Source organism: Gossypium hirsutum, chromosome A07, assembly GCF_007990345.1.
Source record: "Gossypium hirsutum isolate 1008001.06 chromosome A07, Gossypium_hirsutum_v2.1, whole genome shotgun sequence".
NCBI classification, from domain to species: Eukaryota; Viridiplantae; Streptophyta; class Magnoliopsida; order Malvales; family Malvaceae; genus Gossypium; species Gossypium hirsutum.
The window spans coordinates 28,555,845-28,572,459 of NC_053430.1; the positions used below are offsets into that span (position 1 = coordinate 28,555,845).

General features: G+C 35.6%; 1 protein-coding gene and 1 long non-coding RNA gene across 2 annotated transcripts; one reads left to right on the top strand and one right to left on the bottom strand.

The window, feature by feature from the left end:
• The first annotated feature begins 8,964 nt into the window (after positions 1–8,964).
• LOC107937032 (NAC domain-containing protein 30) lies at positions 8,965–11,984 on the top strand. The gene is made up of 6 exons (XM_016869844.2): positions 8,965–9,416; positions 9,510–9,772; positions 10,162–10,302; positions 10,397–10,705; positions 11,046–11,351; positions 11,473–11,984. The coding sequence occupies exons 1-6, from the start codon at positions 9,263–9,265 to the stop codon at positions 11,758–11,760; spliced, it is 1,461 nt and encodes a 486-aa protein (XP_016725333.1). The 5' UTR covers positions 8,965–9,262; the 3' UTR covers positions 11,761–11,984.
• Positions 11,985–14,515: 2,531 nt separating this feature from the next.
• Positions 14,516–16,615, bottom strand: LOC121232260 (uncharacterized). The gene is made up of 2 exons (XR_005930606.1): positions 16,267–16,615; positions 14,516–16,121 (listed from the first exon to the last, which is right to left on the bottom strand). It is a non-coding gene; the product is annotated as an uncharacterized lncRNA (long non-coding RNA).

Here is a 16,615-nt window from a genome sequence, read left to right on the forward strand (position 1 = left end):
TTGATTACTTGCTTGATAAATCAGCTGAGTTGTACATTTCTGATATTGTGAGATTGCACGGGGTGCTATTGTCTATTGCATTAGATAGAGTTCTGAGATTCATATCACGGTTTTGGAAGAAACTGCAAGATGCTTTAGGTACAAAATTGCATTTCAGTACTACTTTTCACCCACAGATGGATGGACAATCTGAGCGGATTATTCAGATACTTGAGGATATGTTAAGATGTTGCATTCTTGAGTTTGAAGATGCGTGGGAATAATATTTGCCATTGATTGAATTCGCGTACAATAATAGTTTTCAATCGAGCAGTAAAATGGCACCGTACGAAGCCTTATATGGTAGAAAATTTCGAACACCATTGTATTGGTCAGAACTCAATGAAAATAAGATACACGGGGTTGACTTCATAAAAGAGACTGAACAGAAAGTAAAAGTGATCCAAAATAATCTAAAAGCAGCTTTCGATTGTCAGAAATCATATGTAGATTTGAAAAGAAAAGACATTGAATTTGAGATTGGTGATAAAGTGTTTTTGAAAGTGTCCCCGTGGAAGAAAGTACATCGATTCGGTAGAAAAGGCAAATTGAGTCTGAGGTTCATCGGGCCGTATGAGATTATCGAGCGTATCGTGCCAGTTTCTTATTGATTGTTGTTTCCACATGAGATAGAAAAGATTAACAATGTATTTCATGTATCGATGCTTCAACGATACAGATTCAATCCTTCGCATGTAATTTCTCCGTTTGAGGTTGTGATTCAGTTCGATATGACCTATTAAGAAGAATCGATTCGTATCTTAGCTTGCGAGGTTAAAGAACTGCGAAATAAGAAAATTCTGTTAGTAAAAGTATTGTGGCATCGACACGGTGTTGAAGAGGATACGTGGGAGCCTGAAGATAGTGTGGGACAAAAATATCTGAATTTGTACAACGGTAGGATTTTCTGGGACGAAAATCCCTAAGGGGGAAAAGTTATAACAACATAGTTTAGACCCTAGTCGGAATAGTGATTTTGGGACCACAAATACGAGTCAAAAAATATTTTAATATTATTTTTCATGCCTATTATATGTGAATGGATATCTGTGAAAATTTCGTATAAAAATTTAATCGTTTGTGTGCTTAATTTGATGAAAAGGATCTAATCGCAGAAAATGTAAAAAGGTATGTTCTATTTGCTAAAGTGCCAAATTGCTATGTCATTAAATATGTGAGGTCCTTATGATGCAATTATACCATAGAATTAATGCATAGACATATTTGGTCATGAGTTAGTGGATTTCTAATGATATTATTAAGGTTAAAAATGATATTTGATTATTAAATGAATTAAAATAAAACAAAACATGAAAATTAAGTCATTTGTGTTTATATAACCGAAAATCAAAATGAAAAATAAGGTTGAAGAGCTCTTAGGGTTTCGTCTAAGAAATTGGGTGATTAAGGTATGAGTTTTATTACGTTTTTGATAATTTTTACGTTTTTGTGATCGTTGCTTAGTAATCTATCAAGCCCATGTCTCAATTTCTGATTTTGTTGATGATTTTGAGTTGAGCCATTGATGAAATTGTGAGTTTTGTGTTGTTAAATGATGAAAAATGAAAGATATGTGATAGATAAATATGTTTTGTCTTTGAATTTTTGATAAATTTGAGTAATTTAGGCTAAATTATAAAAATGAGATTTTGAGGGATTAAAATGTGAAATAAATGAAATATATGGACTTGTATGAACTCTATAACAATTTGGCTAAGTATGTATAAAAGGAAATTTTGTGTATTTTGTGATTTTATGAATTAGGGACTAAAATGTCAAAATATAAAAATGTGAGGGCTAATTTGTAAAATTCCCTAAATGTGTGTTTATGGATTGATCTGAATGATTTGGCGAATAAAAGAGTTAAATTTGAATTATATAGATCAAGAACCAAAAAAAATGAAATTAGACTGGGGAAAGTCGAAAGTTATCGAATAGTCAATTTCGTTCATTCAAACCTGTACAAGGTAAGTCGATATACAAATAAATGTGTTTGAATCAATTTATTTATGCTTATATGTTATAGAAATGAAATGAATGGTTTTGGAAGATGAATATGTGAAATTGTGAAAGCATCGACAGTATTTCAACGTCCGAAAAGCCCCGTACGAACCATAGGAATAGTTAGAATACATATGTCATGACATAGGATCCGATATGTGTTTTCATGTAAGACCACGTATGGGACATTGGCAATGACTTATGATTTACGTGTAAGACCATGTCTGGGACATCGACATCGTATTTGATTTCGTGTAAAACCCTATCTGGGAAGTGGTATCGATATTTGACTACATGTAAGACCACGTTTGGAACGTTGGCATTGTACGAGCTTTTCGAGCTATCTGAGTATCCTTATTGAGTCCGAACGGTTCAACGGGCAATCTGAGAAAAGAATGAATATATGAAATGTGTATCCGAAATAGGTACGTTTGAAATGTATGCTATGCTTGAGAATAAAAGGTAATTACATGTGTAAGTGATGATATGTGATATAAGTATAAGAAAACATGCTATATGTGCAAATGAATGGGGAATATGTGAAATGTATATGAACTACGTGGTTCGTGATAGTATTTGATTATGGAATATAAGTATTTTATGATGCTTATATATGTTATAATATGAGTTTATTTGTATATGACTTACTAAGCTTTTGAAAGCTTACTTTGTGTGTGTTTCCAACTGTTTTATAGATATCGATGCTATCGGGAGCTCGGGGATCGTCGAGGATCATCACCACATTATCGAACTATATTTTGGTACCTTTTGAAAATATATATATATTGAAGTATGGCATTTATAAGCTAGAAGTTTGTGAATATGTTTTGTGATGTGTATATTTAGCCATGTGATATGGCTTGGTTTTAGTTATAATTATGAATGTTTTTTGAGCATAAACTATGTGATGCAATAATGTTCATATGATGTGTTCATGAATGACCTAGTGAGAAATAGTCATTTTGGTAAGTTGGGAATGTGATATAGTTGTGGAAATGTTATGATTTTGGCATGAGATTGGTTGTGAAATATTGAGATAAGGATATGTTAGAATGAATAAGTTTGCTATGTGATTTTTGGAATGTTTTAAATTGGTTAAAAAGGATGAAATTAGTTGTTAATGAAATGGCATGAATAATATATGTTTTAATTGTGAATTGGTTGAGAATTTGGTATAAAATGTTTGGTTTTGATCATATAGGGAGGACCCAAAAATTAGGGTGGCAAATTGGCCTTGTAAATGACCTATTTTTGTCCACAAGGGCAGAGACACGAGTATGTGTCTCGGCGTGTGTGACACACAATTATGTTACACAATCGTGTATCCCTTGGGGTACCCTACGATTTTAAGTCAGTATACCCTACAATTTTGCCACGGCCTAGACAAATGGGCGTGTCTTTTGGCCGTGTGTGGCACATGGGTGTGTGGTCGGTCGTGTGACCCAAGTCAGTAGGCTCTCTAATTTTCACACGGCCTGGCACACGGGTGTGTCATGTGGCCATGTGGACAAGTCAGTATGTATGCCTTGTTTTGCCATGGCCTAACACACGGTCATGTCTAATGCCGTGTGAGGCACACGGCCTGTTCACATGGGCATATGACCTTTATAACTTTGAAAATTGTTTAAGTTTTGAAAAATTTTGTATGAGCTCGGTTTAGTCCCGACCCCTTTTTAAAACATGTTATGCTTAAGTATATGTTTTGATTATGTTATGCTTAAGTATATGTTAATGTTCTGGTATGTCTGGTAATGCCTCGTAACCCTATTTTAGCGACGGATTCAGGTTAGGGGACGTGGCATCGTGGTAATCTCTCTGGAAGACTTGATAGGGATGTGGGTAATGACCTTTGGTTGGAAACTTTTCCTAACTGTTCGATGTCCCATTTACCTAGAATCAAATCTGATCATCGTCCTCTTCTTCTTAATCTTAGTCATGGAGATAGACTTGGCACTAGTAGTCTCTTCTGGTTTTCAGTTGGCTGGCTACACCACCAAATTTTTTTTGATTTTGTCAAGGAAAATTGGAGCTTCGATGGTTATATGACTAGTGCGATTGCTGGTTTTATAGATAAGCTTAAAAGCTGGAACAAATGTGTTTATGGGCATATTAATCAAAGTAAGATGCAGTTAATGCATAAGCTCTCCAGAACTCAATTTGCCTTAGATCTTTTAGGATCTAATTCTTTGTATTATCAGGAAATTTTGATTCATGAGGAGATTGAAAATATTTTCCACCATGAGGACTTACTCTAAAAGCAAAAATCAAGATGCGAGTGGCTGAAACTAGGAAACCGCAACACAAGTTATTTTCATAGACGCACTATACAGAGGAGAAATTTTAATAAAATCACTACCTTAAGAAATTCTGATGGGGAGTGGATTTTTTATCCGGAGGTTTTCAAGGCTGATGTGATTAAGTTTTTTTCAGAATCTATAAGGGGAGAATCTAGGCCCATTAGGAATTTTGCCTCCTAGGGCTTTTCTTAGCCTTAACACTGAAGACACTGATTTTCTCGGAAAGAATGTTACAAATGAGGAAATAAGGGCTGCTCTGTTTGATATGGCACCCTTAAAAGCCCTAGGTAGTGATGGTTTTCAGGCTGCTTTCTTCCAAAATTAATGGGATAATATTAGGGGTGCCATCTGTGAGTGGGTCAAGAAAGTGTTCGAAGGAGGAATCATCGATCCAGAGTTCAATAATACACTTATTGTGTTAATACCCAAATTCCAAAACTCGAAAAAATTTTCTTAATTTAGGCCTATTAGTCTTTGCTCGGTGTTGTATAAATTGGTCATGAAGGTCATTGCTAATAGATTTAAGAGTATTTTTCTGAAGATCATAGGCCAAGAGCTAGCAGGCTTTATAGCTAGAAGAAGTATTATTGACAACGTCATTATCGCTTAGGAAGTTTTACACTGTATGAGGACTAAGAAGAGACTCCAATAGATGGCAGTCAATATTGATTTGGAAAAGGCTTACGATAGAGTTAGATGGGATTTTATTGAGGCCTCCCTAAATGTTATAGGTATTCCTCCTTTTTTGGTTAAAGTTATTATAGATGCTATATCTTTATCTTCTATGCAGGTACTATAGAACGGTGTGCCAACCTAAAAGTTTAGGTCAGTAAGGGATATTCAACAAGGATTCCTACTGTCACCATACCTCTTTGTTTTCTGTATGGAATGGTTGAGACATAGATTTCAGGAAGCATCTATGCAGGGGAGTGGAGTCCTATTCATTTATCGCGTATAGGTCCGAATCTTTCGCATCTGTTCTTTGCAGATGACTTGGTGATTTTTAGCCAAGCTAATTTGGTTTATAATGGCCTTCTCAATGATTTTTTGAGTAACTTTTGTGAGCTCTCTGGTCATAAGGTCAATGCTCGGAAAACGAATATGTTCTTCTTTTCGGGGGTTAAAGCCCCTTTGAAGAATGCAATTAATGGCATACTGGGTTTTCAAGTAGTTAATGACTTGGGCCACTACCTCGAGGTTCCACTTTTCCACTGAAGAGTTACTAACATCATTTTAGATTTTTTAGTGGAAAGAGTTCACAGTTGACTTTCTAGTTGGGATGCTAAGAGACTTTTTTTTTTCTGGAAGGGTCACCTTAGCACAGTCGATTCTGCTATCTATACCAAGTTATCTCATGCAATCAACCATTGTCTCTAAAGGTATTTGCGACTCTATTGAACAATTAGTGAGACAATTCATTTGGGGAGCTACGGATGATAAAAAGGAAAATGGCCTTAATAGGGTGGGTTGATATTTGTCAGCTTAAGATTCATAGAGGCCTTGGTTTGCGTCGGCTTGGGGATCAGCATAAAGCTTTCATGTTGAAAATTGGATACAATCTTATTACCAAGCCTAAAGCTTTGTTCAGGTTGTTAGAGCTAAGTATGAATAGTGTGAAAGTATGTTAGACTCTATTATGAGGAATAGTTGCTCCTATATGTGGAAAGCGGTTGCCAAAGCTTAGCCTTTGTTGTGTAGCAATATGATCTGGTCCATTGGAGATGGAAAGTCTGTTTGGTGTTGGAAAGACAATTGGGTTCCTAATGTGGGACCACTTAACCAGTACATTCCGGGCCATGGCAACTTTGATCTTAGGATTACAATTAATGAGATGGTTTCAGTAAATGGTGATTGGAATCTCGATCTTTTTATATTGTGGCTGCCTGAAGAGGTGGTCAAATGTATCATCAGTATCCTCCCTCCTTTAGACCTTGCTGGTCCTGATATGTTATCTTGGTCTAGAACGACAACTGGAGTCTTTTCTGTGAAAAGTGCGTACTTTATGTTGAAGGAGGATACTTGGAATCCGAAGAAGGTGAATTGGAGTAGGCTTTGGAAAATCCCAGGGCCCCAAAGAGTAAAACATTTCATCTGGTTACTTCTCAAACAAAGACTTTTAACTAACTTTGAAAGAGTTAGAGGGGGATTGCGCAAGACGAGTCGTATCATCATTGTGGTCATATTAAGGAAGATATTCTTCATATCCTTAGGGACTGTTCTTTTGCGAGGGAGATTTGGCACAAAATCATTCCTGTTAATCATCTTGGAAGATTTTTTTTCTGGCAATATTTTGGAGTGGCTTTTATCAAATCTGCAATTTCTCTCTATAGACAAGTTGGGGGATTCTTCTTGGGCTTGTCTTTTTGGAATCATTCTCTGGCGTATCTGGAAGAATCGCAACTTGACCATTTTTCAAGGAAATGCTATGATTTCGAAGGACATTATCAGTGTTTCTTACAGTTGGGCGAAGCACTTTCTTTCCACTCATAATGAAGAGTTGACATCTCAGTCGAAGCAGTCCTCAGTTAGCCAAAACTCAGGTATGTGCTTATTTCTTAATACTGATTGTGCTATTCACTCCGTGTTTTGTTTCTCTGCTGTAGGTGGTGTGATACGTAACAGCAAAGGGGAGTGATCCTAGGCTATAATCGCTTTTTGGGGAAATGCTCAGTGGCAAATGCTGAATTGGGGGGCATATTGGATGGATTAATTATACTTCACAAACAAGGTTATGATGAGGTCATTATTCAATCAGACAATCTTGAGAATGTGATTTTTATCAGTGATAGTAAGTCTGGTGATCCAAAAAATTCTTTGAGAAAGAGGATTCAACAAATTCTAGCATTTGAAGAGAATTGGTCCTTGATTTATGTTCCTAGAGAGACTAATCGGGTAACTGCTCCTTTGGAAAAAATGGCATTATCAAGTAATGAATCTTTGAACATATTCGAGAGTCCTCTTCTGGAAATTGAAGTGGTATTGAAGGATGATAATTCCTTTGATAATTTATCTATAATGAACTCCATATAAATTTCTTTGTTTACTTTATCAAAAAAAAGTAATAATAAAAAAGAAATCAAGTGGTTGGGATCAATTTAAGGTTTTGGAGCGTATTTAAAAAAAAAAAAAAATTAGTGCGATGAAGTGGACTTCAATTGATGCAAGACAGAAGAATCTAGATTTGGTTAAAAGGAAATACTACGGAAGGTTCTAGAATCCACAAGCCCAAACATTAACAGCAAACCTACGATTAATTATATTACAATAAAACTGGCATGCCCAATAAACACGCCATCTTTTCCACTGCTTCGGACCAAAAACCAAATTGTCTACAAGTTAATACAGAAAGTGATGATAGGTTTTACGTTACAAACATAAATTCAAGACTTAGGTAACATATATTTATTTCAGTACCCACTTATCTATAGATTGAAAGGAAAAAAAACAACTGACTTAATCATAACCACATCATTTTTTTCGTTAACAGTTATATATATATATATAACAAATGATTATAATATAATTAGAGCGGTAAATGAATGAAGTTTAAATAAATAAATTTTTAGTCATGTTTGTTTATTTATTTTTAAGTTTGTTTATGTTCACTTTGTGTTTGTTAAGAATTTCATTTTTTTTTGTTTATGTTCGCTTATTTAAAATTATGTGTGTTCATATTCGTTTGTTTAATGTTTACGAACATGTTCATTTAACTTAATCGAACATATAATTGAACATGTTCACAAACAATATTAATAAATAATAAACAAACAAACAAACAATAAATACATACACATATATTATTTAGATATAAAATAGTCAAATATAAATATTAACAATTATATTATAAATTAAAAAATACAAACCAAGATAATTTTATTAATATATACTAATAGAATAATAAACGAGTTTTAAGATAAATTTATCAATATATACTAATGGAATTTTTATAAAAAAATATCATTAATAAATAAACGAGTCATAAACGAGTTTATTCGTGAACATAAACTAACCAAACACACCTTTATTTGTTTTTGTTTGTTTATTAAACAGACATACAAATTTTATTCATTCTCGTTTATTTAGTTTAATAAACAAACATTATACAAACTGTTCATAGAACGTTGTGTTTATTTACATCCCTAAATATAACTAAAAAATTGATATAAAATCTAATTAAATTTATTATTATTATTTTTATAAACCTAAGGAGGAGGAGTTGTCAAGAATTTCAACTCAAAAATTGATATAAATTAAAATTTAATTTCAACAAAAATATTTTATTATCACTCCAAAACTTAAGTTGACTAGATGGCATCACTTTTAAGAAAAACAATATAAAAGCATCTGTATTTTTTAAAAAAAAAATCATTAATAAAGAGATCAAGTGATAATGTAAAAATATATAAGAGGTTTGAATTTGATGTGATGCCACTGTGTATGTAAAATTGGGGTGAACATAATATATAATTAACTTTTTAAGATTATGGTAATTTTTAAAAGAAAAAAAATATTTCTATTTTAGAGTAGTAGATTTGCTTTTTTTATAAAAATAGAAAATATACAATTTTAAATGACACAATTAAATTTGTTTTGTATGCATTACTTAAATGAGTTAAATTTTAAGAACGGGAGGTTTCGGGTTATATTTTGTATTGGACAGTTTTCCACTTGGTGACTTAACTAGTCTAAGAACTGCTGAAACGCGTAACTCCCTGGGCCCACTTAGCTTCCCGACTAAGCTGAGCCGAAGACCTTAAGAATTTGGGAGTCAATGCTTTGTATATATTGAACACTTACTTCATCTCCACTTGCAGACAGACAGATATCCTCTTTTTCTGCTTCTTGAAAGCAAAATAGAAATTTTGAGCTTTTACTTTTTTCTGGTTTAGTATAGTAGTCATCATAATAAGGTGGGTGACAAGATCATGGACAACGTCCTGGAAATTGGATTCAGATTCCTCCCACCAGATGAAGAAATCATCAGTTTCTTTCTTAAGAAAAAGATAATGGGTGATCATAAAGCCACCCGCTATATCAGAGAGGTCGACCTCCTCAAGCATGAGCCCTGGCAATTACCTGGTAATCTACTAATTTTATCTCCCATTTCACTCTTCATATGTTTTTATCTTGAAATTTGGGTTGGTGATTTTCTTTTTCCCCTTGAGAGGACAGCCATGTCTGTAGTACAGTCCACCTATCCAGAATGGTTGTTCTTCTATAAACTCAACAAGATTTCCCAGAGAAAAAACGATCGTTCTACCAACGATGGGTATTGGAAATCAACGGGTGCGGATCGTCCCATCACTTGTGGAGATAGTGTGATTGGTACCAAGAAGACTTTGGTTTTCTATAAAGGCCGTACCCCTAATGGGCTCAGAACCGATTGGGTCATGCATGAGTTCCGCGCCACTGCCGGCTCCTTGCCCCCTAATGCGGTAATCTTCGTGCACACATAACACGATCCATCCTCAAATCACCCATCAAAGTTTTTTTCAGCTTTTGCTCTGTTTACATGTGTATGGTGAGTGATACATATGATTGCAAGTTACCAGATTTTATGGCTCAGATTACTTTAAATTCCCTTTGAAGTTAGTGGAGATGAACATCATGTAAATAGTTTTGTCTTGGGAATTAGATGGAGAGTTTAGTTCTGAAGATTGTTGCTTGCTTCCTGTTACTTACTAAATTAGGATCTACGGTTGTTTTTTGTCATATTAATCCACAATTGATTTAGTCCTGCAACTTTTATTTGTTAAATTCGGTAAACAATTGATAGCAGAGCATTTCTAACATTGGGGTCTCTTTTGGCCTTCAACTTCCGTAGGATAACAGTTATGTGGTCGGCTACTTAAGGGACAATGCTGCTGAGAAAAATGAATACTTGATTTCGAATGTTGGTCAGCAATGTCCACGTTTTGCAGCTTCTAGTTCCCCAGATAATGCAGTTGGGGCTACGTCTATGGAGGTGAGAAGGAACATGACTTACAAGCAACCTTTTTACTGAGTAATAAATAACCTTTGTTTCGTGTGTGTTGAACTCACATATATTGATAATGCAGTCCAACAGTATGGATTCTGATATTGCTTTGCTGAAATTTATGGAAGAGGAAGGAATGTTTGATTCTGATCTCTCACCATCCCGTGGCTTGCACAGTTTCCCATCATCCAGTGCCATTTTCAATAATGACCAGAGCAGGATTGAAGAAGAACGTTTCTCCTTGGAGGATTTTGATTACCAACAGTCTGATGACTTGGTTGAAGGTCAATTCGTATACACCATTGATGATGAAATGAAATTCTATGATGCTCTGTTTCATAATCCAGATGAACGTACCAATGCAGAAGCTGAGTACAGGGACAATGCATGGGTAAAGAAACATTATTGTGTAGTTACCGTTGGAGATTTTTCCAACGGTGAGTAAAAACTGAGTCAGCACTATAGGAGAACAACTGCTTGAATAATGTCTGATACTGTCACGCATTATCACAGTTTCAAGTTTCTGATTATGAGGTTCTCCTATAGCATCTTAGGATCTCTAGGGAACTGAAAATCTATAGTTGCGTTCACATATTGAAGAGGTCATGCAATGTTGCTTTCCTGTGGTCCAGGCAGTGTAATTATTTTAGTTGCCCTTGCGTCTTTTTAGAGTTTCATGTTTTTTCACTCTTAAAATTTGACATATATCTTCTCTGTGTCTTATTTAACAGCATGATCAAATTGTTCATATGTCTGATGGGACTTGCCATGGCCATTCGGAAGGACTCAATCAGAGGCGAATGGAAACAGGGATTCATCATGATGAGGTCCTGATAATGGATTCTGGGGTTGAATCAGCGACAGTTACAGCCTATGAGATCAATTGTCTTGAACTGGTCCAGGAGGAAAGGTCTGTTAACTCAAGAGCATGCAAATCTGAATACGAGCCAATATTCCACAAGTCAGCGGTGCTGAGGCATCCTAGAAGAGTCCGATTGCAGGATAAATCTTTAGGGAAAGCAGTGTCCAGAGACAAGGTAAGTTAGTTAAACACTGTAGAAGGAAACTCAACTGCTTCAAATGTGGATTGAAACAACAACAATTCTTTCTTTACGACACTACTAACTGTTATTTGCTCCACATGCTTTCCTTTTGCAGACAAGAGAGAGTGGCATACGTGGTCCTGCTGTTCAACCTGTCCAAGACAAGAAATCCATATTGCAGGCTAACAAAGGCCCTAAAATGGATCGGGACAGGAATACAAAATTGATTTTGAACTCGAGATCTAAAGGATCATCTGGAAGCAGTAGAAAAAATTCTTTCAATTTCGTGGAGATGTCCCAGCTAAGCTGCAAAGCAGATCCACCATTAGTATATTTTATAAATTTAGTTTTGGGCTTGATTCTGTTCGTAGTTTTAGTTAGACAAGTTATGTTTCTTAGATAGTTAAGACGTGTGTGTTTCCAGCATTCCATTATAGTAAGACATGCATGGTCTAGATTGCTATTCTTGTGTCTCATCTGTGATGGAAATTGGAATAATGGCCGTGTAAAGAGTTATCTTTACAGTTAAGCTGATGATATCTGTAGTTAAGTCGAAAAAAGCTAAATATTTCCAGAGCCATGTTTTTTTTTTAAATTATAATAAAAAATATTTAGTTGTCTGTGGAACTGCAGTGATCTAGCCTTCTTTACTTTCTTGTATAGACCTCCAGGCTCCTCCTAATCGTAAACCCCATCTATGATCGTAATGGGGTTGGAGTTTCCATATCTTTATGTATCCTTGGCGGCTTATAGTGCAGCCATAAATGAGGCATCTTTAATGCATCCTTGTATTGCCTGCAGTTGCCACTAATATAAGGATGCAGAGGAGTTCCTTAATGTTCTTCCTCACCTATGGATTGCAGGGAGTTGCAGACTCAGTTTTTAGTTCTAGACCTGTGGTATTTTGTTCATAGAGGTTTGGGTTTCATGATCTCACTTTAGCCTTGGTTCTACAACCTATGAAACCTGTAAAATCCCAGGATAACAAGTGATGAGACCTTCCTCTCCAAACACATGGAAGTTATTGCATGCCGTGATGCCAATGGAAGAATGTCTAAAACTGATATTAGCATGGCTTAAAGGGGAACATAGAAGGACCAACAAAAGCAAAGACAGTGAAGTGCTGAATGATGATAGTGAAACAGAGAAATCAGATCAGAATAGCAAGATATGGGGGTTGCAAGGTCCACCATTGCACTTGCCTAGCAACTTCGCAAACATTGAATTTGATGAAAAATTATTATTACTAGGAAAGAAAAAAAAAATGTACGCCTATGGAATCACTCCAAGTTGGCCAGTCGTGAAATTGGTAAAGAAAATTTATAGAAACAGGTTTTTTTTTTCTTTTTTGGGGTTGTTGGGGGGTTGGGGGGGGGTATCCAGTTGGAACCTTATGCCCAAAGGCACGGTTACGGTAGTTTCGGAGGAGCTTTCTCACAGTCTTACTGCACTGTTACATAAAATCCAGTCCTTAGCTCACTTCCTCGCCTTTGCCGCAAAGTTTTACCATTAAATTATCATTGTGACAGTACCTTCCCTTTATTTGTCTTCTTGTTTCATCATTTGTTTGATTATGTCTATCTTGTTTCTTCCAACACTTGGAATGAAATGAGGAAAACAAAAGGTACCGAATAATTCAGCCAATTACCACTTGTGGAACAAAAAAGCACTCAGCATAAAGGGTTACGTATTCCATCCAACAGATTTCCTACTCCTCCATTACTATCTACGGAACAAAAACCTCCAACAAGATTCTCTGGTCCGAGCAATCCCTAAAGTGCAAGGTATCAGCGGATTAAAGCCTTGGGAATTACCATGTTCAAGTATTTTTTTTTTTTATATTACATCATGTTTATCTAGTTTCAGACACCCTCTCCTACAATTCCATTTACAAATGTTCTTTCCATTTGTTGTGGGACATTTGAGTATACACGGATGATCATTACCCGTATCAAGAGGACAAACAAAGAAGGAAATAAAAGGACTTTGGTAGTAACAATTACAAAAGCAAGACCTATCCGATCATGCATGAATATGAGCGCACTGCTACAATTTCTGGACAGGTATGTTCCGTTTATCTATGCTGCTTAATTACCCTTATCCGAATTTCTCATTTTCTTTAATGCTGGTTACTTGGATTGTGTCGTTCCTTCATTTGTGTAGAGAGCTTTTAGTCTCCGTAAATTAAAGAGAAAGTATGGAAAGGTTGAGGTTTCATGCATCGAAAGTGGTCAATCAAATCAATATTTGCTTCCTAACTTGGGAAATCATATTGCAAAAAATGGAATTCAAGCTCAGGCCGATAGATGCCCTACGATGATTTCGCTTTTTGTAATAATAATTTTTGCTCCATTTTCCCAAAAACTATGATAATGAACATATGCACGTAAAACTATCAATATTTGTCTACAAACGGTGCAGTATGAGTTAGATCCAAATCAGATATTGGCAGAGCTTAAAGTAATTAATGGCCATGAGGGGTTCGAATATCAATCTACGGAGTCGTGGAATTCACATCTTGTTGGTGATTTTCCAAAGAACCAGCGCTTCCATTTGCCTTTCAATTCTGGAAACCCCATTGCTGGAAAGGCAACTCCAAACGTAAGCTTTTATGGGGGGTCCTTTTTTTAATAATAAAAAATAGTGATCATTCTTATGCGTTAATAATGTTGACTAAATGGTTACTGTTGTACGATTTCTGTATCAGTTACTTACTGATGAGGTACCTCAAGATCAATCAGGCACCAATGAACAGGCATAAAATTTGGGAACTTGGTTGCTGCTGATGAAAGAAACAATCAACGTAAACTCGTTGCTGAGAATGATGGATCGAGAATGCCTTCTAATTCCAAAATTGGTTCTGCAGAGGATTCAGTTCAAATAGTGAGATATATATATGTGTGTGTGTGTGTGTGTGTGCAGATTAAAAGCGTTTATGTAGAATTAAGGTTCGGTTGTCTATGGTTTAGGACTCATCAAATTTGGGTGGAGATTATTCAACGGATGAAGTGTTTGCAGAATTAAAACTTTCAGAAGTAAATTGCTTTGCAAGAATTTTCATTTGTAACTAGTGTTGTGTGTAGATATGATGAAGAGACGATGACAAACATATCAAATACTTGTTATGGTGATTCAGGTCCAAGGAAAACAGGTTTGGGCAATTGTTTGATGATTGGATTTCATTTGAGGAAGAAATACCCAGTTTTTGTAGCAGTACCAAACGAAGAACAAAATCTGACAGCCATTAATGGTAGCTTTAGCTTCTCATTTACCATGAATACATCCGGAAAAAGGTCACGCACTGATTATGAGTAGGACATGTAGTCTCCCGCTCAATACCTCATTTGTAATATGGGAAGTCTTTAGAAGCAGTAAAACAAAAGTATTTCAAGGCAACTCTTTGCCAGCACGACCAACCTTTGTAGAAGACCCTTGGGCACTCTCCTTCGGAGTCGGTTTTGACTGCTTTGAATCTCTTGTTTTTTGTTATGGTTGTTTTTATGCATTTCTTTTGCTGCTTTTTGGTGTGCTTCTCTAAATGAAAAGCTCACTCTGTAATTGCAAAACTGTTGTTGCACCAAATATTATTCAATATGTTGTAACATTATGAGTAACAATATCAGTTCGCAAGTATGATTGATCTTTATGTTGGTGTAATTTTAGTTACAAAGAGAGGAAGAGAAGAAGAGAGAAGAAAAAAAAAGAAACGAAAATAATGGAGAAGGTTATCGCTTCAACTTCACACACACAAAATCATTTTATTAAAAAAAGTTTTTAAAAAAAATACAAATTAACCTAAACAATATAGCTGCCTAACATTGAGTAAAAAAAAACTTACAGGAAAAAAACTAAACTTAAAACAGCTAGTAGTTACTACTGAAAGCCTAAAACAATTGACATACAAAACATATATCTGATTTCCAATATCAAACTCAAAATAGATCCACACTCCACCTTGAGGTCGATCTTGGACATACTAAGCTCACGCTTGAGAAAATAAATTTTATTTCTTGAAAGAGACTTTGACATCAAATCAACAACCTGCATCTTAGAGAAACAAAGTTCCATCTTGATCAGCAAATTTTTCTCACCTCATGAATAACATGAAACTTCACGTTGATGTGCTTTGTTCTACCATGCTGAACTGGATTTTTAGTAATGGCAATACTTGACTTATTGTCACACAAAAGGACAGTGGCACTTTCTTGCTCAAAACTAAGATCGGAAAGCAAATTTCTCAACCAAATTGCTTGGTTTGCAGTAGCAACAATATATTCTACTTCTACAGTTGATTGAACCACAACTTGTTGCTTCATAGAACTCCAACATATTGCACTGAGCTAAGGTCAAAAACATATTCGGATGTACTCTTCATGTCATCCAAACTCCCTGCCCAATCATTGTCAGAATATCAAGTTAACTTCACACTTCCTACCGTTAAATAATTCAGCCCTTCACATACCTGAGAGCCCTCTTGGCAACTCCCAATTGAACATAGTAGGTGAACTCATAAACCTTGATAACAATGTTGCAGGGAACATTAAATCAGGTCGTGTTGCAGTCAAGTAAAGTAAGCTTCCAACTATGCTTCTGTAAATAAAAGGATCACAGAGTTTCTCACTGTCATTCTTTGACAACTTCAAGTTTAGAGGCATTGGTGAGTCAACTCCTTCGAAAAATTCCAGCTTAAATTTCCTTAGAACGTCTAAGGCATACTTTTGTTGTGAGATGAAGCTACCATCCTTCCTTTGATTAAATTCCATCCTAAGGAAGTGGCTCATCAAACCAAGATCAAAATATCACTCTTTTTGCATACTCAATTTGAATTCCGAGAGAGCTTTATCATTACTTCCCATCACAAAAAAACCATTAACATAAAGAGAAACAACAAGCGAGTTAGCATTCATACCTTTCTTAAGATGCAAAGTAGCTTAATTAATGCTCCTCTGAAAACCCAACTTCTGCAACTAAGAATCAATTCTGCAATACCAGGCCCTTGGTGCCTATTTTAGGCCATAAAGAGCCTTCTTAAGCTTGTACACTTGATGGTCCTTTCCAACAACCAAAAAACCTTCAGGTTGACAAACATAGATATTTTCTTCAAGCTCTCCATTCAAAAAAGTTGGTTTACATCCAAATAAAACACATTCTAGCCTAACTGACCTGCAATAACAATAGGTAATCTGATGGTATCATGTTTAGCAACTAGTTCAAAAGTGTCACCATAGTCAACTCCACCTATTTGTGCATACCCCTTT